This window comes from Cyprinus carpio, chromosome A16 (genome assembly GCF_018340385.1).
Source record: "Cyprinus carpio isolate SPL01 chromosome A16, ASM1834038v1, whole genome shotgun sequence".
Classification (NCBI taxonomy): domain Eukaryota; kingdom Metazoa; phylum Chordata; class Actinopteri; order Cypriniformes; family Cyprinidae; genus Cyprinus; species Cyprinus carpio.
In genome coordinates, this window is record NC_056587.1 from 21,067,234 (window position 1) to 21,089,770 (window position 22,537).

The 22,537-nt window shown below is 35.1% G+C and overlaps 1 protein-coding gene across 1 annotated transcript in view; it reads left to right on the plus strand.

Annotated features, from left to right (window-relative positions):
* LOC109077976 (igLON family member 5-like) overlaps positions 1-22,537 on the plus strand; it is a 165,326-nt gene that overhangs the window by 111,859 nt on the left and 30,930 nt on the right. Inside the window, exon 2 of the mRNA XM_042773238.1 lies at positions 20,669-20,750. Coding sequence (XP_042629172.1) covers positions 20,669-20,750 — 82 coding nt within the window. The remainder of the gene's footprint in view (positions 1-20,668; positions 20,751-22,537) is intronic.

Below are 22,537 nucleotides of genomic sequence, written 5' to 3' on the forward strand. Positions count from 1 at the left end.
TGGATTTTATAAAAAATGCAAAACAGTTTTCTGTGAAGAGATGTAAAAGACTTAGTGTTGTTTGCTCTGAATGTTATGAATGCAGATTAAATTGATAACCCAACTGACTTTATGTTGTTATGAGCTGAATAAAGTCTGCTGTAGAAGTTGAATCTTGTTTAAGTCGTTGTTTAAGACACATGAGACACATCTGTATTTGGCGCACTGCTGTAGTCTAGGCATTATGTCTAGGACCAAATCAATATTTGTCACAGTGGTATTTTCAGTAAAAGCGCTGAGGACATTACATGGCCTGAACACTAATCAGGGTGGGAGCAACGAACTCGACTGGGACATATGAAATTACAATAAGCACCATAATTAATGTAACTTAATCGAAAAAGCTGTAATAAACAGCAATATGGGCCTGCATATGGCTTTATTAGAATGTGCTAGAGCGTGTAATGTGCCACGCCGGGACGCCAGTAAACAGTATGCCAGTATGACGAAATTATGAGATGACAACTTTTCAGAATAGCATGCTTTTAGTATTTCAGCAGTATGATGTGTGTATTGCATGTGCTGTGGTAAATGTGTTTTGAGGTCATAACATAGTATTGTGCAAGGAATGGCGTGAAAATAAGTGTTCATTAATCAATAATCTGTCTCATAATTCTGTTTCATAATCATGATTTGTGTGAAAAGGTATAAAACATGTTGGTGTTTTACAGCCACTAGTGTCCATTTCAGCTTAAAGCTGCAGTGCATTTCATGTAAATGTGCACTATTGGTGAAAAGTTTGAAAAAATTACGATTTTTGGAAAGGTTTTTTTTTTTTTTTTTTTTTTTTTTAAAGAAGTCTGTTTTGCTCACCAATACTATGTTTATCTGGTAACAAATACAGTAAAACAGTCAAATTAATTTGTGAAATATTTTTACACTTTCAAATAGCTGTTTCTATGTGAATATATAGTAAAATGTATTTTATTGCTTTGATCAAACCTGAATTTTCAGCATCATTACTCCAGTCTTCAGTGTCACATGATCTTCAGAAATTATTCTAATATGCTGATTTGCTGATCAAGAAACTTAACTGATTATTCTCAATGTTCAAAACAGCTGTGCTGCTAAATTATTACTATTATTATTATTATTATTTTTTTTTTTTTTTTTTTTTTTTTTTTTTTTTGCAGAAACTGCAACATACTAACCAATGTTACTAATACCAATGTTTGGTGCATGAAAGTATTAATTAAGTAAATTAAAACTTTTATTCAGCAAGGAGGCATTAAATTAATCAGAAGTGACAGTAAAGACATTTAAAATGTTACAAACAATTTGTGTTTTAAATAAATGCTGTTCTTTTGAACTAAAAATGCATCACAGATTTCTCCACATATTAGGCAGCAAAAATTTTCAACAGAGTATAATATAATATAATAAGAACCATTATTAATAACTGAGCACCAGCAATTAAGCAGCAAATCAGCATATTAGAATGATTTCTGAAGGATCATGTGACACTGAAGACTGGAGTAATGATGCTGAAAATACAGCTTTGATCAAAGGAATAAATTACATTTTAAATATATTCAAATAGAAATCAGTTCTTTTAAATTGTAAAAAAAAAAAATAATAATAATAATTCACAATATTACTGTTTTTACTGTATTTTTATCAAATTAATGCATCCTTAGTGAGCATAAGAGGCTTCTTCAAACACATTTAAAAAATGTAACAAATGCATAGCATGAATTTAGATAGTGGCATGTTTTTTGAATAAGCTATTATTCATTAAATAGTAAGTTTTGTATTGCATTCTGAACATTGTAGAACTGTTTGAAAGAAGCAGTTAGGCTGATTTCTCATTATCAGAAGAGAAGGAAGAGCAGACATGGTCTCTTTTGCCCACAGCTCTCACTGGCAGCTATTAACATCACACACTTACACTACAGCACAGCACAAGGGTGATATGGACACAGCCCTCACCGAAGTTGAGTAGATTTGGGTTTGAGAGAATCATGTCGGACTTAAGAATTGATTAAATGCTCACAGGCAGCCCTCAGGCTCGTAATATCAGTGTTTAATTGGAGCTGTCAGATGGTAAGTTAATCCGACCTTCCATAAATCATTGGAGATATTTCCGATGAAGGACCAACTGATGTATGACAGAACGGTCACATTAGCTCCTCTGCCTCGAGCCAACACCAGAATAAATCACAACATCGTCTGTTGTTCATTTATTTTTAAACCCACTTTAAACGCATGGCACATGCTTAAGGAGCTTCTGGGCACTTGACACTTCTAAAAGCACGCTCAAGTCTCAAGGAATTGTCATTTAGACTCATGAAAATGGAGAATAAAAAAGTAAAGAGGCCAGAAATAAAATGGGCTCTCCACCAAAGGAGAATCCTGCTGGTATATTCCTTTTAGAAAGTCAGAATTTCCAACTTATGTCTTGCAAAAGTGCAAAAGAACAGCATTTTAAAATAGGACTTACAACCCTCAAATCTGATTTCAGTCTTATCAAGATGTGATTTATCAATTATCCTCCAGAACACTTGCAAAGATAATGGTAGCCAGTGCTGGGTAGTTGCTGATTATATGTAATTTGGATTACATGATCAAATTTCAGCAATTAGATTATATTGCATTTTAAAATGCTTATATCCAAACAGCAAAAATAAAATAAAAAATATGTTTCAAAAAATATGTATGTTTCAAAATATATTTACATAAATATATTTTCTACCAATGTATTTTTGGCCAGTTTTTGTATGTTTTTAAAAATATATTTTAAAAATATAGGTGTATATTTTTAAAGCTATATATTTAAATCCAAGAAAATACATTTGCATATGTTGCATCTAAAAAAAATAAATAAAAAAAAATAACCTTTATTTGTTATCTATGATGCATGTGAACATATAACACATTTGAATAAAATTCAGCAGTAACATTCTTTACAATGTTCCAAAAAATACCATATATATGCAAATACTACAAATGTAAAAAAAATAAATAAAAAAAAATTTTTAATAATTTAGTTTAAAATTAGGGCAATGTAAGATTGGAAATGTATTTTCTTGCCCCATTTTGAAATATATTTTAGAATTTAAAAATTCAAAAATAAAATTCAAAAATATATGTCATTGAGCTTCACTATTAACAATATATATTTAGTGTATATTTTAAATATTTTTCGACCACAAAAGGTGTTTTTACACAGTTTTAATACACAAAAGCAGCACAAATGTATTTATAGGAATCACAATCAAAGGAAACACTGTATCAAATGCTGAGTGTTGATTTACCAACTTAGTTGGTTGGCAATGGGAAATTGCATTGCAACCAACAAAGTTGCTAACTTAGTTAGCAACTATAGTTTTGGGAAACGCACCCCAGAGCGAGATTAGAAGTGATTAAGGACATGAGCAGAAATAAAATGAAAGCATCAGATATTATTTTATTAGAACTGCACCATTTTAACTGCAATTGTGATGAAATGTTTTTTGTTGTTGTTGTTGTTGTTGTTGTTTTTTTCGGGCATTTATTTGTTTTATCATGGATTGAGGATGCAATTAAAGCAATTTTGATAAACACAAACTTTTCATTTACATCTTTGCATGAAATTGGCCCTTTCTCGTTGCAAACTGTTCCCAAAATCATGACACGACACTGACATTTTTAGAGCAGGATTCATCAAACATCCTCTAATATTGCACATTTCAGACTGATGAAATAAATTAGTCTGATATTTCACAGCCTCTGCTTTGAGATTGAAATAAGTCATGCATTATTTATTAGCACTTCTTCCTTGTTTTTTTTAAAAAAGTTCTTCTGTAGTTACTGCAAAACTTTATTTTCCGATGCTTAGATCTTACACAACACTGTGAAATTCATGGCCATGTTTAGAATAACATACCGTAGTCCTGCACATTACCCAGCATGCATTGCATATATATATATATATATATATATGAATATATATATATATATATATATATATATATATATGAAATATATATATATATATATATATATATATATATATATATATATATATATATATATATATATATATATATATATATATATATATATATATATATATATATATGATATATATATATATATATATATATATATATATATATATATATATATATATATATATATATATATATATATATATATATATATATATATATATATATATATATATATATATATGTGTTTGTGTGTGTGTGTGTGTGTTTTTTTCCATTGCTGCTTGTTTTTTGAGTTACCATATTTCTCTGAGAGTAGCACTTGAGTGTTATATATTTGTGTTATAAACAAGACTGCTTGAATATATTTCTATATAGTACGTGTACTCTACAGTTTGTACATTTTTATATGAATATCTGAGCCATTACTACTAGATGTGCCAAAATAAAGCAAACTGCATTGAATACTGTATCATGCAGTGCAATGCACTCAACTTGACCTTCCATTTTCAGTGTGATAAATGAACCGTATTAACTAGATATGTTGTTAAACATCTTTATTGACTCAATATTAAATATGTCAGCCAAAAAAAGGTCTATTTTACTCCAAATTGAATTAAAAATGCATAAAACGGTGCATAAAACACTAGGAATTGATCACAAGAGCTAGATGAAAGTTTGAGGTCTTTATGCAAATGTGAAGTTCAAATATGATGTGCTCATAAGTCTAACACTTGTAAATACAGCTCATGTGGTTTATGTGTTTGCCTCATTAAACTTTTAATAGATGGGTCTGCAAAATATTAATCAAATGAATCACTGATTAAATAAATGAACAGCAAAGGTGTTTTAAGCTATTTTGCCACACCCTCCCTCTGCTAAAACCCGCCTCCAAAGACATTTCAGCCAATCCTGAACATACAAAGTTTGGATTCATGCATTTAGCAGATGCTTTTATCCAAAAGAGGAATGGAATCATCCACAGGACGGTTATTTCTTTGATTTCTGTCAGGTTGCAGCATATTTTGTGCTATTCAATAAAAATTATTAAATCCAGAAAATAAAGTTTTCATCAGCACTTTTTTTTCGATTTCTCATTTGTTGGCATTTTATTTTGTGATTTCACTCAAATGGAAAACAAACCATGGAGCTTGTGTCAGAGAGCTTACTAGTGTGACTTTCTCCATTGATAACCACAACGACTATTCAGCAAAAAATTAAAAATGACAAATCAAAGTGCATGAAATACAACTAAATTGCAACTCCTGTATGACAATTGGGCACGCTTCCTGTTTATTAGATCCATCCTGCCGTGAGCTATTTTATAAAGTGGTGGGCACAAAATCACATGCGCATAATTACACACAATCCATTATTTGTTGTTTGAGTTTAGTCATTTTGGGGTCATTTAAAGGGGTCATGGGGTGCATTTTTTTAATTTATTTTTGTTTCCTAAGTTTCTCTCTTTTTTTTCTGAAAAGCGATCACACTTAGATACATTGTATACCTTGAATTTAGCCTCTGATTTGAATGGGGCGTGTCTACTGTGAGACACAATAGAAACGCCCACTGCTGTGATTAGCTAACATCTTTGCATATGAAATGAGCATGTGGAACTATCTCTAACTTTTACTCAGTTTTTTACTATAACAGCTGACCAAGATGAACTAATGTTATAGAGTGTTGATTATATCATTAAGTTTAGAACGACTCCTGTTGCATTAATGGTTGCATGGCTGCACTGTAGCCGAACACAGTCAGTTCTACTGAGCACACGATGCAATGATCGAAAAATGAACTCAGAACTCATAAACTCATCAAAACGAACACAATGAAAACACAATGTAAATGAGAGACTCGTTGAGCAGTGGAAACTGTCATTGAATATAACAGGTTTGCTGAAATCAAATCACTGATAGATTCACACTGATCTTGAATTGATGCTCCAGCGATTATAAAGAGAAAGCTCTTTACTTTCTGTCCATAAAATAATCACAATATAGAGAACAGAGAGTTTCATTTGCTCAGCTCTAAATAGTAACAATGGTGTCCTCCGTGACATGTGCAGCACACGGATAAACGCTGGGGTTATAATGTTCAGAAACAGTGTTTAAAATAAGTTTGTCCACCTTTGGAAGGCCAAACAAAGGGGTTTTGGAACCGGGGTGGAAAAAATATTGTCTCTTCGTCATGGTGACAACACACTACTAAAGCAGCCCTTCTTCTTAGTCTTCTCTAGCGCAGCTCGACCAGGCCACGCCCCCTTTTTGTGTATTCCGTGGGCAGGGATTATTTAAATTAGTGACATTGTGATGTCACAATATCCTGAAGAAGCACACTGTAGTGCGAACGAGCCGTTTGTTGTAGTTCTTAAAAAGTTTTTTTTTTTTTTGTTAAAGAGAATATTTCCCTTTGGAGTGGACTTTGAGTTTTGTAACCTTGCAGATCTTTTTTATGCTCAAACAGCAACATTATACAATAACTAAAGTTAAAAAAAGTGAAAAAGCATAATAGGACACCTTTAAACCACTTAGAACATCTGTACTTGAGCTTTTATATATTTCTCCGATCATAGGTCATAATAGTCATGAAACAACATTTCAAATCTTTATATTTTTTCGTGAGGTTAGTTTAAATGTTGGCATATTGAGGGGAAATTGTGACATCATGATTTTCCCGATTTAAATTCCTGGCATTTCAGAAAAGTCCAAAACAATAATTCACATTTTAAACAAGGGAGTTTTGAGTTTTGAAACTTGCAGTGTTTTTTTTTTTTTTTTTTTTTTACGTACAGAAACCTTTCATAAATATCAAGAATATTTTGACTCTCCCTTTTAATAGATTTTTGTGCAAATCCGTGACCAGGCTGCGAAACATTGATACGTCTCTTGTCCGAAAGACGGGTGCAGTAGAAATTGTGATCTCCCAATTGCCCAGCCACTCTAAGCCAGGCTCTGAAAGCAGATTAAATGGCTCTCCATCGATCGATGCCCTTTAATGCGCCTTCGCCTCGAAACCAAAAACCAAAAATATGCCTCTTGACGGCTGTCTTATGAGGGCCACTTGGAGGAATGGGTGTGCGGGGCTCATCTGAGAAAGTCTGCTTCAGCTAAAGCAGTCATCGAGGGAAGCGCGCTTGTGTAACTGAGCCGCCGTCGCAACGCCAAGTGTTTCGTCTCATCCATGCAAAACAAAACCGGCAGAAGGCAGAAGCAAACAACAACAACACAAGTGTGTCGTGTGGAAGGCAGCCAGGAAACTCACAAAACACACACAGCACACACAAACTACCGGAGTGGCAGCGCTTGTGTTTGAAGTTTTATGGAGAGAATTATGCTGAAGATCAGTGTTGAATGTTCAGGGTTTTAATAAATATTAGCTTCAAGAGCTTTATTCTGCTCTCTATGACATGATCAGCAGTAAAAAACAACCCACTGTTGTGGAATGAAAATTAAACACGTGTTTGGAATATACTTCTACTATTTCTATAGTATAATGTACTCAGTATGAACATATATGAATGGCCTGCTACTTAAATGGAACACTATTTTTCTACATACTGAATATTGCACACATTTGCAATACAGTTCTTAAAATGCAATGCATTTTGCACTGATAAACATTAAAGAAGGTAGTATACAACATTATAACATATCCATAGGGGGCAGCTGTGGCCTAATGGTTAGAGATTTGGACTTGTAACCAGAAGGTCGCAGGTTCGAATCTCGGTGCTGGCAGGAGTTGTAGGTGGGAGGGAGTGAATGAACAGCGCTCTCTTCCACCCTCAATACCCATGGCTGAAGTGCCCTTGAGCAAGGCACTGAACCCCCCAGTTGCTCCCCCGGGCGCTGGATATATAGCTGCCCACTGCTCCGGGTGTGTGTTCACGGTGTGTTCACGTCTCACTGCTGTGTGTGTGCACTTGGATGGGTTAAATGCAGAGCACCAATTTCGAGTATGGGTTACCATACTTGACAAATGTCACGACTTTCACTATCCTCATCATGCTGAGTATCATCATTTTATCTTAACGTATTTTAAGTTCACAAAAAATGCATACTGAAAATTTGTTAGTATGCATCCTAAAAACTGCAGAAATAGTAAGAGTAACATACTAGCATGCTATCTTGCAGTCTGATATCACTTGAGGTTCATTCGTCACTTTGGAAATGGAAGATCAAGTCCAATGCATTGAATTATGGTATACAGTACAAAAAAAAAAAATTCACTGCATTTCATGTATGCTGAAATCATTTATAGTTCATATGTCATTTTGGAAATAGAAGGTCAGTTGCAGCATTGTGTTGTGGAATGCTGTATTGCATGCATTAAGCTCTTTCTTTATTGCACAGTTCGGCGCTTTGAGGTTCTTATGCATACCAAAAATTTGCTTAGTATGCACAGTATGCATCATATCTACTGCAGAAATTGTAAGAGCAATCTGATAGTGTGCTCTCCTGCGATTGAAAATCATATCTAATAACACTTCGAGATCATTCGTCATACTGGAAATGGAAGGCCAGATCCAGTGCATTGGGTTGTGAGAACATATAGTATTGCCCTCATTGAGCTCTTTTTTATTGCACATTTTGACAAAAACTGCACACCTTGGTACTTTATGAATACAGAAAATGTGTTTACTATGCACAGTATGCATCCTATATACTGCATAAATAGTAAGTATAGTATTATAGTATGCTGTTGTTTGGCTGAAAATCATGTCTGATGTCACTTCTGGTTCATTCATCAACTTGGAAATGGAAGGTAAAGTGAAGAGCATTGCATTGTATGATACAGTATTGCATGCACTGAGCTCTTTTTTATTTTTATTTTTTACTGCATTTTGACAAATTGCACATTCTGACGAAAACTTCACATGCATACTGAAAATGTTCTTAGTGTGCACGGTATGCATCCTATGTACTTTAGAAATAGTGTGTGCATTTTAATAATATGCTGTCCTATGGTTGAAAATCATGTTTAATATCACTTACGGTTCATTAATGATATTGAAAAAGGCAGGCCAAGACCAGCACATTACATTGTGGGATACAGTATTGAATCCAATGAGCACAGTTTTTGACAAAATGCATAGAATGCATCATATAAATGGCAGAAATAGTAAGGTTAGCATGCTGTACTAAATCATGTCTAAATCATGTCCGGTTCATCCCTCATCTTAGAAATGGAAGGTCAAATTCAGCACAATGCATTGAGGGAACATAGTATTGAGTGCATTAAGCTCTTTTTTTTTATTGCACATTTGGACAGAATTGCATATCTTGGCACTGTATCCATACTGAAAACTTGCTTACAATGAAAGCTGTGATGATAGTATGCTGTCTTGTGGTTGAAAATTATGTCACTTCCAGGGTTTTAGTCATATTGTAAATGGAAGGTCAAGTGTGGAAGGTCAAGTGTGGGATATAGTATTGCATGCACTGAGACAAATTTTGACAAAATTGACTTGGCACTTGCATACTGAAAATTTGATAACTATGCATAGTACTGTATGTCTCCTAAATACTGTAGAAGTAGTATTAGCCTAGTATAATAGTGTGCTATCCTGTGGTTGAAAATCTGGAAATGGAAGGTCAAGTGAAGAGCATTGCATTGTGGGATGCTGTATTGCACACAGCTTGCTCTGGTCCTGTTTGTGCAGAAACAGTTAGAGCAGTATGTTAGTATGCTATTCCAAACACAACCTCCCTCTTTGGTTTTTTAATTCTCTCGTGTCTCCATCTCTCTCTCTCTCTTACCGCGATCTGACAGCGTGCCTCCGCCGCTGCCGCCGCTGCTGCTGCTGCTCCTCACCCCTCCCAGAAACCCTAGAGCTCTCGTCTCTCCTAAGCAGGTGTTCGTTGATTTCTTCTCCCCGAGGTAACGCGGGTTTTGTTCTTAGCGCCAGTGCCGAATTAAACTGACAGAGCAGACTCCTGGGTAGCATCCCAGATAACCTCCCCCGCCCCGCACCCTCCGGCCCGTTCACATTTCCCCGTCTCTCCTCCTTAAGGACCGTGCCAGATGCCCAGAGCAGGGCGCTTCCGCCCACGTTCTCTCCCCCTGTGACATGGCACTGTGCGCCGGCCCAGACATGCACGCTGCAGCATGCATTCAGAATGAGCGTGCCACGCTCCGCGTCAGTGTCAGGTAGATAATTCTGAAAGAAAGGTTCATTTATCAATGTCAAAGAGAAGATGGTTGCAGAAGACCCACAGGGACGCGTACACTGTATATCCTGCATGTTTGGTTAGTTCAGCTGAGATGGGAAGTGATGCGGGGCTTGATGTAACGACCAAGAGCTGAGGAAACTGAAACTGTCAACATGAAATCAAAATGGAATTTATTTACTTTCTTAATACAGTAGTACTCGTTTTTAAGATGTAGACTATCATCTTGCATTTAAAGGACAGCAATATCAGATATTATATAAATATTAATATATTTGTTATTATTATTTTCAGAATGTATATCAGCCCCATATAGCAGATATTTCCCTCTATTTATTTCTGCATATTCTAAGATTTTGATTATCATCTTGCATTTAAAGGACAGTAATATTTACAACTTTTTAAGATAATGTATTATATCATTTATATATTTTCTGCAGTTAATATATTATTTTCAATACTTTTTTCAATTCTTATTGTGCATGATTCATTACAAAAGTCTATCTATCTATCTATCTATCTATCTATCTATCTATCTATCAGGAGTCATTAATAAGCTAAATTAATAAACACCACAGCGCTTTAGCATAGAAAAATTTAGCAATCCGTTTTCAGCACTTTGGCTGGAGAAAAGAAACGCTCCAATTTTCACGCGGACAGCGCAACTTTAAACACTTAACCTTCACAAAAAAAGCTCTCCAATAAAAGGAATCAGAATCAGAATCAGAATCAGAAAGAGCTTTATTGCCAAGTATGCTTGCGCATACAAGGAATTTTTGTTTAGTGACATAAGCTTCCAGTACACAAAAAGACAACAACAACACAAAAGTCAAAAAAAAAAAAAAAAAAAAAAAAAAAAAAAAAAAAAAAAAAAAAACCCCTTTGAAAGAAAAACAAATGTGACTTAACAGATAAATAACTGTATAAACAATTGTGCTATAAATGATAATGGAATTGGATTGAGTAAGATGCAGGGATGTACTAGGATGAAGGGGTAACAAATAAATATAAGGATATTGCACATTTTTATTGTATAAGTGGGGAACATTTAAACTGTTCATGAGGTAGATTGCCTGGGGGAAGAAACTGTTCTTGTGCCTGACTGTCCTGGTATTTGCGGCTCTGAAGCGCCGGCCAGATGGCAAGAGGTTCAAAGATGGGGTAACTTGGGTGTGAGGGATCCAGAGTGATTTTCTGAGCCCTTTTCCTCACTCTGGATGTATACAGTTCTTGAAGGGTGGGCAGGGGAGCACCAATAATCCTTTCAGAAACCCTAACCCACAAATCCATCATTCACGCGGACAGCGCAACTTTATGCGTTTAACGTTCACAAATATGGCTGTTTTGAAACAGACTCAAACCGTTTTCCACAAATCCGTCAAAATGAGCCGCGAATGCATTTGCGTGGTACCACGAGGCCTTGTCTTTGGGCCGGAGCGTGTGAGGGTTTTCTGTGAATCTGGTAAGAGTTTAACTGCTGTATTGATCTCGGACTGCTTTGGGTTTTGGGCTTTTATCCAAGACAGAAATGGGGTAAATCTGACAGGTCTTAGGGGATGCAGACCTCTGCGCTGACAGAGCTGGAAGGTTCGATGGTAAAGATCTCTGCTGGAGTTTATTGAGCTGATTTCAGTCTCTCTGTCTCGTGGTGGGGCTGTGTATCGATGGATATGTGGAGAGGGAATTGCATACTGAGAACTGAGCAGTATGCAGACATTATGTGAACATTCGACATCAGCGTCAGGTAACATAACGTGTACAAAATCCCTAAATCTTTTTACAAAAGATCAGTGTTCACTGCGTGGCGGGTTTTCACACCATATAGGCTGGTAGACTACACGTGTAATCAATACAAAAGCGTGTGTAAAATGAGGTACAAAACCCCTTAATCTGTTTGCAAACGAAGCCAAATCTGCATCTCACGACACCAGCTAAGTCAATAGGCGATGTAAACTAAGAGGAATTAATGATCCGTTTAAACAAATTCAGTCCATGAACCAATCCAGCCTCTTTTGCATACTTTAAAGAGCCACAAGTTCCCTTAGATCAGCATGTATTCCTGTTTTTGCTGGTTCATGCTGAGCTGTGCTGGTCTTTGTGTTCACTAGCTGGTCAACCGTGGTAGTTTTGCTTGTTAAAGGGATAGTTCTACCAAAAACGAAACCATTTTGTGGATATGCAACTGTTCAGAAGTTTGGGGTCAGGAACTTTTTCTATCTTTTCTTTTCTTTTTTTTTTTCTTTTTTTAAGAAATAAATAGTTTTTATTTGGCAATGGTGCATTAAATTGATCAAAAGTTACATTAAAGACCTTTATAATGTTTTAACATTTCTATTTCAGATAAATGCTTTACTTTTGAACTTTCTATTTATCAAATAATCCTGAAAAATATGAATCAGCACAGCTCTTTTCAACATTGACTGATAATAATCAGAAATGTTTCTTGAGCAGCAAACCAGCATATTAAGTAGGAGTAATGATGCTGAAAATACAGCTTTGATGACAGAAGTAAATTATATTTTACAACATATTCAAATAAACAACAGTTATTTTAAATAATAATAATATTTCATAATATAGCTGTTTTTACTGTATTTTTAATCAAATAAATGCAGCCTTGAAGAGAAAAAAATGAGAAACCCAAAATTTTTGAATGGTGTCTATAGTATTTTCAGTACTAGATATTCATTGAATATTTTTCTGCATATTTTAATATTTAGAATATCATCTAGCACTACTTTAAATAGATAGCAAAAGATTATAACCAAAGCAAATGATCAGGAGATTGTGATTATATTTTCGGCATTAAGCATGTTATATTTTCTCTAGCAGATTTATGAATATTTATGAGTTTTTATATGCTTATCATTATCATTTCGTTATGCTTAAATTTGACTTTTAGCACACAAACTATTTATTTTATATTGTATAATGTCTTCCTTTTATCATTAATTGGCCTTAACATGAGGAACCAACGCAACATTTTTCACTGATAATCTGCTGCTCTGCTGTAAATAATGACTGATTTTTTGGCTGAATTATTCCTGTAAGTGGGTAATGATGGTAAGGTAACCAACCAGGCACGCTTGTCTTTTCAGTAAGGAAGCTCAAATCTCCCTTCTTGCATGTGAAATTCAGAGCGATCCGTCTTGTTCTTGAGTAAACGGTGACCAGGTGGTTGAAGTCAGTGCACCGTGGTGCTGTAGATGTGACAGGTGGCCAAAGGGCAGGTATAAAGCCAGAATCTGAACTCGGCTGAGAGCGGAGGGAGGCGCGTACAGGGGCTTCACACGGCCCAGCCGGAGTTAATGGGATCAGACGTGGAAAAAATGGATCTATCTGCCAGTTAATGTTTAATCCGCTCCAGCCTCAGGCTTCAACCATCTGATCATTTTGAACTGACTTTCTTCATCATCAGGGTGTCAGAAGGAAGAGCCTCTGTAAATATTTAATTGGTTGCGGTGTGACACCCACTTCTCTTTTTCATCCATTGTCTTTTTAGCAATTTTCTGCTGTGGTCTTTTGCTATGTCACATTGACTATTGGTACACTGTAATACTGCAGTTCAGTGGAGGCAGAAATTAACAAAACAATGAAACTGTTCAAATTAACAATTTTATAATAATAGAATAAATAAAAATGAAAAAATATTAAAGATGTCATTAGGTAATGTACTTTCATTTGTAAAGTTATTTATATTTTAGCATGCATCTTTATGGGGATAGGAGAAGTCGTGGCCTAATGGTTAGAGAGTTTGACTCCTAACCCTAAGGTTGTGGGTTCGAATCTCAGGCCGCAATACCACAACTGAGGTGCCCTTGAGCAAGGCACCGAAACCCCAAACTGCTCCCCGGGCGCCGCAGCATAAATGGCTGCCCTCTGCTCCGGGTGTGTGTTCGCGGTGTGTGTGTGTCCACTGCTGTGTGTGTGCACTTTGGATGGGTTAAATGCAGAGCACCAATTCTGAGTATGGGTCACCATACTTGGCTGTGTCACATCACTTCACACTTATATATTGGATGATTCACTAAATAGATATTTCCACTTGGTATTTTACATATGTATAAAATAAAAACAAATGCAAAAAAATTCAGATGAGTTCAATTAATTTCTTATTTGTAAAGTTGTTTTAATATAAATTTATATTTTATATGTTCTGTTTTAGATCATTCACAAAATATATATTTCCATGTCTTTATTATTATTTATAAAAAAAATAAAAATCTCATAAAATTGAAATTTAAAGTTATTTACTTATTTATTTATTTTAATATAAATTTTCATATATAAATAAATTATTATTATTTTATTTTTTGATTCACTAAATAGGTATAAAATAAAAACAAATAAATAAATAATCAAATCAGATGAAGTACTTTGCATTTATTTATTTATTTATTTTAATATAAATGTACATTATATATATATATATATATATATATATATATATATATATATATATATATATATATATATATATATATATATTCTCTTTTGAATGATGCACTAAATAGATATATCCACGTTTTTTATGTATAAAAATAAAAACATATAAAGATAATCATGCAGTACTTTGCATTTGTAACTGTATTTATTTATTTATTTATATATTTTATTTATTTAGTTTTTTTGTTTTTTTGTCATTGTTGTTGATGGTTTGGCTTTCAAAAGTGTCAGTGTATATTTGATGATCAAGGTCAGTGAGCAATAGATGTGCAGTACAAAGGCACAGCCGTTCTCCGCCGTCGAACTCCAGCTCGCTTTTGTTAATAACTTTGTGCCAGAAGCAAGTGCAATTACAAACGAGAGCATGTAAAAGTCAAGGGGATACAAATCATGTTGGAATTAATGTCCCACAGGTCTCAGGGAATCAAGCCCTGAAGCCTCCGTCAGGCGAAGTTCCGAACACAGCAAATGATGCATCTGTTTTAGGCCCAGTGAACAGTTAAAGGATGCTGAGGGTGTCTCTAGACGCTTTAGGAAGACATTTAACTTTGAAGGACAGAGCTTAAGAGATCTTTGAGTTGTTGGACCAAGACAAAAAACTTAAGAACTAATGAAAGAACTCCATAACGGCATCAATAATCTAAAGAAATTAAATTATACTCTAAAAACAAAACTTCCATTTCACGCCTTTTAAGCTCCTGTGGCTCCACGGTTGTGGTGTTGATGCTTTACTAGTCTTTTAATCTTGTTTTGTATTGTGACTTTCAGTTTCAGTTTAGTTAGACCTAATTGTTCATAAATTCTTTCTTTGTTTGTTTGTATTGCCGTACTATTCAAATCAAATCACTTTATTGTCACTATGCATTATGCATAAATTTCATTGTTAATAAATTGTTATTTTGCATCTTGTTCTAAACAAACAAACAAAAAAATCTTTGTCAGTCTAATAAAAAAAGTTTTAAAATGCTGTTTAAATTATTTTGGTTCATTCTTCACACTGCAAATGAAAATATTGGAGAGTAGTGTCCATTTGTGTTCTCTGGCAAATCAATCATCATTTTCTTTTTAATAATTGTTATTTTTTTAAGCAGCAGAGATATTATTTGTGAACATGTCCGGTGCTATACTGTATGTGTGTGTGTATATATATATATATTAATGATGATTGGCTATGGATATGGGAAAGCATTTAACAAATGCTAAAAAACAAAAAGTTATATTAAAAATAATTTAACTACATATTATAATATTAATAAAGTTAAAAAAAAAATTGTATATGTATATATAAATATTTTATTTATAAATAAATTGTTTATGTATATCTTTATATCTGCATATATCTTTATATGTATAACTTTATATATAGCTGCATATTTATTTGAGATAAAAAAAAAAATTAAAAAAAACTGTTAAATTATTGATTTTTTTTTTTTTTAACCAATTGGCTAATGGACAAAAAAAAGCGTCTGGCATATGCTTTTTAAAAAAATACAATTTAGAAGTTGCATTTTAAAAATATCTTATTATTTATTGTTAGATCTGACTACATTTTGTAAACATTAATATGTATGTATGTATGTATATATATATATATATATATATATATATATATATATATATATATATATATATATATATATATATTAACTTTCTAATGATTTTTTGAAATGCAATATAAAAGTTGCATTTAAAAATATTTTATTATTTGTTGCATTTAACTACATTTTTAAACATTTATTGAATTAACACTTTTATATATATATATATATATATATATATGTATATTTGAAAAACAAAAATTCTACAGTCCTTCATAAAATTCGTCATAGACCCATAAAATGAACATGGAAAATGCATCAACTTTGGTCTGTTTCTTTCAATCAGGCGGACGCTTTTTGAGAGATGTACTGAATCTTTCACATGTACTTTGTACTGAATCTTTCACAGCTGTTTTCACATGCTGTCTTTGGTTTATAGGGATCTATCTAGACTGAGTTTTGACAGCTCCGAGATGGTGAAACTCTGATGTTGTGGATCCTATAGCACATCCATGATCGCCCTCACATTTATACTACGGTTAAATCTGCCTGTTGTTTTACATTGCATTGTCCATATCTGGTACGTTTCCGCAGAGTTTTTAAAGGAATAGTTACTCACACTCGTTTCTATAGTGATTTTAAATCTTAGACTATGTTAATTTTATTTTTTTTCTGCCTGTAATAAGGATTCCTTGGATTTCTTTTATCCCAGTAAGCAAATCTGGTCCGTTTCTCATTTCTGCAGGGAACACCCTGGGAAAAGACCAATGTGGTTTGCACAACAGAGCGAAAATAGCATGGAGCACTTCATAATCAAGCATATTTGTGCATGCGGCATGTGAGTGTTGACCCAGCTAGAGATATAAAACGCTAGGCTGGGGAGCGGAACCTGCCAGGTATTAAAATCTGAGGTGCCAGTTGAGCTATGAAGATAAGAATTGAAAAGGGAATAGGGAATAACCCACTCTGGTTTATAACCTTCCCCATAATGCATTGGGACTTTACATTGTGCATGCATCATCCGTTGGATGCAAAGTATTCCAGTGTGTGCGTGTGTAAAGACAAGAAACGGAAATGAGTAAAATGAGAAAAATAACCCTCAATGCTTTAAGTTTAATGCTCGTTTCATTGAACCGTGCTGTTATTTGTCAGGACGTCTACAAGGTTGTTTCGTACATCAAGAACAAAGCGCAACAGTAGAAGGAACCTTGGCTTTTCTGAGAGTGGGAGGAAAATGTGTCCTGAATCCTGAAGTGCATAGCAACTAAATGTGCTTTTAGGCCAGAGAATTTCAGAAATGTTCAGAATGCAATACTTGCATGCCAATAACTGCAACCTGCACAGTGAATACTATGTGTTGCATGCTGTTTTTTTGTTGTTGCTGTTTGTTTGTTTGTTTTTGTTTTGTTTTTTTTAAATATACAATGGAAAATGTGGTATGCTACTTTGCTGCTACATAACATCAAGTTGCATGTTTAATTTTAGAGAGTTAATTTTAGAGATCTTTGAAATAGATATGGTTATTTTGCATTTAAATTTCTTAATTTTTGTCTGTCGGAACAAATATGTCAAGAAGATTTTTAAAAAGCGCTTCTGTAAAACTCATTCATCACACTTGAAACTGAAGGTCATGTTGGGTTTGTCGCGCTGTAATATACAGCAGTGTACAATACTAGTGTTCTCTGATGGAACAAATTAGTAATTTTTCAATTTATAAGAGTTAGAGATATTATCTGTGATTCATTTTATTTAGTTTAATGTAATGCAAAGTGTAAGTCTTGGGCCCGTTCGTGTTTACTGGCTTTTTTACTCGATTGGCAAGCAGATATTGAAAAGCACTTGTTTTATTGTTGCATCTAACCATATCTTTATATATGAATAAAATTAGCATTTTTATTTGTATATATTTTTTAGCTACTGTCCTGCAGATTTCAGTTCCAACCCCAATCAAACACACCTGAACCAGCTAATCAAGGTGTTTAAGGCTACTTGTCAATTAAATGCAGGTGTATTGGAGCAGGGTTGGAACTGAAGTCTGCAGGAAGGTAGGTCTCCAGGAGCAGGGTTGGAGATCACTGGTATATAGCTATGTCTGTCAATAAAATAAAAAAAAAAAACTTTTTTTATTTCACATTTATTTACATTTTTTAATGTAATTAATAAATTTGATTTATTTCATTTTGTAAGAGCCACTCATAGGCTGTTTGCAATGCTTCTCAGTACTGTATATAGTACATATACTGTGCACAGTATGCAGAATGTCTGTATGTATAGACATTGCATGTCATGTATCCCACAATGCAATGCTCTCAATTTAGGAATAGTTCACCCAAAATAATTAAATTTCATGAAAATGTACTCGTCCTCAGTCCACCCCAGATGTGAGTTTGTTTCTTCATCAGATTTGGAGAAATGTAGCATTCCATCACTTGCTCACCAATGGATGCTCTGCAGTGAATGGGTGCCGTCAGAATGAGAGACCAAACAACTGATAAAAACATCACAATAATCCACAGTACTCCAATCCATCAGTTAACATCTTGCGAAACGAAAGCTGCATGTTTGTAAGAAACAAATCCATCATGAAGACATTTTAACTTTAAACTGTTGCTTCTGGTCAAAATAAAAGTCCATAATAACACTTCCTCCAGTGAAAAAGCCCATCTCTTGTTGTCTTTCACATCAAAATCCACCCATATATTTGTTTTAGAGTTGTTTTGGCTTGTAAACGGTGTTTGATCTGTGCAGATTTCTCTCTTGATTCAAATGAGATGACTTCTTTGCTGGAGAAAGTAACATTGTGGATAGAGGACTCATATTTTAGCCAGAAGAAATAGTTTGAAGTAAAAAAACAAAAAAACAAAAAAACATCTTGATGGATTTGTTTCTTATGAACATGCAGCTTTTTGCTTCTCAAGATGTTAACTGATGGACTGGAGTGATGTGGATTACTTGTTAATTATTGTGTTGTTTTTATCAGCTGTTTGGACTCTCATTCTGACGGCACCCATTCACTGTGCTCATTGCTGAGCAAGTGATGAAATGCTACATTTCTTCAAATCTGTTCCTATGAAGAAACAAATTCATCTACATCTTGGATGGCCTGAGGGTAAGTACAGCAATTTTCAGCAATTTTTTACTTTTGGGTGAACAGCTCCTTTAAAACTCCATTTCTAATGTGATAAATGAACTGCAAATGCAATATCAACCACCATTTTTAATGGTAATAGATTGCATGGGTACAGAAAATTGTGTGCACAGCCTATATACTGCATACTGCAGAAATCATACTAGCTCATATTTGCACATGCATGCACAGCCCAAACTGAAACACTTGTCTTTAAAAGGAATGCTTAGTAATGAAAATAATGAAAGCTGATTAAGCAATTACTCTAATTTAAATCAGTCCGTGCCCTTGAGTTCCGCAAGTCGAGAAAACTTAATTTAGCAATGTCATTGCTGGTCACTTCAGCGGATAATGCAAAGTAGCTTTATGCAATTTGTGTACGATACCATGACGCGCATGACAATGCAGCCCATGCTTCTTTTCATTACTCTGTGCAATTTGGGGCGCCTCCGCCGTGGCTCCGTCTCAAATTAAAAAAGCCCAGTGTTTGGCCATCGCATGCCGCATGTCTCCTTTTGTCTTCCTCCCTGTCCAATCACACTTGGCAAGCCGTCGGTTCCCTGGCATTGCATTGTGCGTTAAACACCAAGACCTTCCGGGTGCTTCTTAACTCTTGACTGCACTTGTGTCTCATATATTAAACCTCGAAGGCAGGACGAGCCAATATTGGCCAGCAGATATTAAGGACAGCGACAGGGATTATGAGCAGGACTCGAAGACGGTGCCACGCTGGCATCTGGCAGCGTTGACGTGGCTAGCGACGGAGCCACACCGAGAGAGTGGCGATAGCACACTAATCTCTGTTTGCAGAGGAAATTGGAGCGTATTTTGAATAGATAAGAACAAGAATGGCGTTTGAAAACTAAAAAGGAATTTGACGTTGTCGGTGCCACCTGCAAACAGCCCAAGCAAATTCACATTTCCTCTGATGTCCCAGTTTGTTCGTATCCCAGTGTGTAGTTTGATTCGTGCATATGAAAGCGCACGTGTACATGTTTGTACACAAGTGACAGCGCTCATGCACGAGTGTGTGTGTGCCTGTGTGTGTTCGTTCCCATTGCAGTGGCGGTTCCTTCATTTCACGCTCTGCCGCTTCCGTGCGAATCCTCTTCCCCGGGCTCATTATCGGGTCTGTTCGACGAGTGCACGGCCAGGCGGCGCACGGGGCAGAACCCAATCATTATTCAAGCCCTCTGACGGTCAGCGCTGACGGCTCCGTGCTGTCGTTTTGCAGTCTTATTATTCTCTCCTCGCAAATAACTAAGTAAACCACAAAAACAAATCCTGCCTGACCAGGATCAATGAGGCACTCAGTACCCGACGTCCTGCCGCCCGGGGGACTCGGGGATGGAGTGGACCTTCTGTTGTTGGAATAACTTCTGTATGCTCACGTCTCTCCTCTCTCGTTTTCTTTGGCAGGGCCCACCGGTGCTCAGGCAGCCGAGTTCGGACACTTGCCCGACAACATTACCGTGCTGGAAGGAGAAAGCGTCGTTTTGAGGTGATTTCACCTTGCATCTGCATCCTTATGTCATGTGATTTAAAACACACTCTTTTCATCCCTAGAAATGATCTGTTGCTCTTTTTCTTAGGGAGGGGTGGTATGACCAAAAACATCATTGTGAGATAGAGTTTAAAATAAATAAAAAAGTGGTATAAGATCACAATTACAGAAGATAAACTCTCAATCGCGATAAATAACCTTGCAATTGTGGCATACCTGTATAAAGACACACTGTGAGATAATAAATCACAATTCTGAGGAACAACCAGAGGTGGAAAGAGTACAAAAATATTCTACTCAAGTAAAAGTACCATTACATTAATGAAATTTTACTTAAGTACAAGTAAAAGTACCAGTCTAAAAATCTACTCAAGTAAAAGTAAAAAGTAGCTCATTTAAAATTTACTCAGAGTAAAAATTACTTAGTTACATTTTAACAGTGGGAGGGAGGCAAAAATGGGATAGGCCAAGGGTGTCAAACTCAGTTTCTGGAGGGCCACAGTCCTGCACAGTTTAGATATAACCATAATTAAACACACCTGTTCCAGCTAATTTAATAATTTAGGCTTATTTGAAAACTGCATGATATGTGTGCTGGAGCAGGGTTAGAACTAAACTCTGCAGGGCTACGTCCCTCCAGGAACTGAGTTTGACACCCCTGAGGCCTATTAATCTCAAACTAGTTGTTTTTAAAGGAATCAGTTATTTAGAATAATAAGACATTTGGGCTGTTACCAGGCAAAGCAGTATCAAAAAAGTCATCTTTTCAGTGCAGAGGAAATGCAGAAGCTTCATCGGAAGTGGCATTTAGATGTATTTACACACTGTTTAGTGCAGGACAAGAATGCATTTAACCTGCAGTTACACATGCATGAATAATGTTTTGATATGCAAGACATAAAATGTTGAATACTCATTTGAAATAAGAAATTAGTTATTTAAAAAAAAAAAAAAATCAAAAGATACTTTAAATGTGAAATTAAAATGGCCAGTATGTGTCAGCAAGTCACTGTTAATAAGTGAGTCATTGCTATTGAACCGAGTCATTTAAACGGTTGATTCATTCAGGAACGAAACACTGTCATATTGCTCAGAGACGCAAAACTGTGCTTTGGTGGCTGTGCTTGGAATTATTTTTTTGTTGTAGAAATAGAGAAAAAACAGGCAATATGGTGTCTAAAACGCAAGTCTCTTAATTAACTTGTTTACTGGCCTGTTGTAAATATATAAATATATATATAATCATGATGAATGTTTTTTGGAGGAAAAGACGGCATTCTTTGTGTGATTTTGATTTACTTTATGAAATGAAATAAATATGTAAATTTTCTGCCCCTATATCTTCAATTTTGTGATCATTCTAAATCACACAGTGAAAGAACGCAATATAAATGCGCGCGCACATCATTAAAACAACAATTATGATATTATCGCAGACGATATATATCGCACACTCCGCACCACTGCCTTTTTGGCTAATTTGTGCAAAACCTCTTGCTAAAATTTCAAAGCTTCATTTTAACCACCAATGCAACGATGTAATTATTTCTTACCTCTACATGCTTGCGAAGGGTTGATGTATTGTCGAGATTTTATAAGCTGCTAGTTTGGTCTCCCTAGGCAAGCACAGCTTACACTGCATAATAAACCATAAATATGGCCAGGGGTTCACTTCATTTTCTTCGAGTTCAACTTCAGAATATGACGGGGTTTAGTTTTCAGCGGGGTCTGAGACCACTAACGCCTGTTTTGTCCGTCTGCGTCTCTCTTGTGATTTGAGCGCC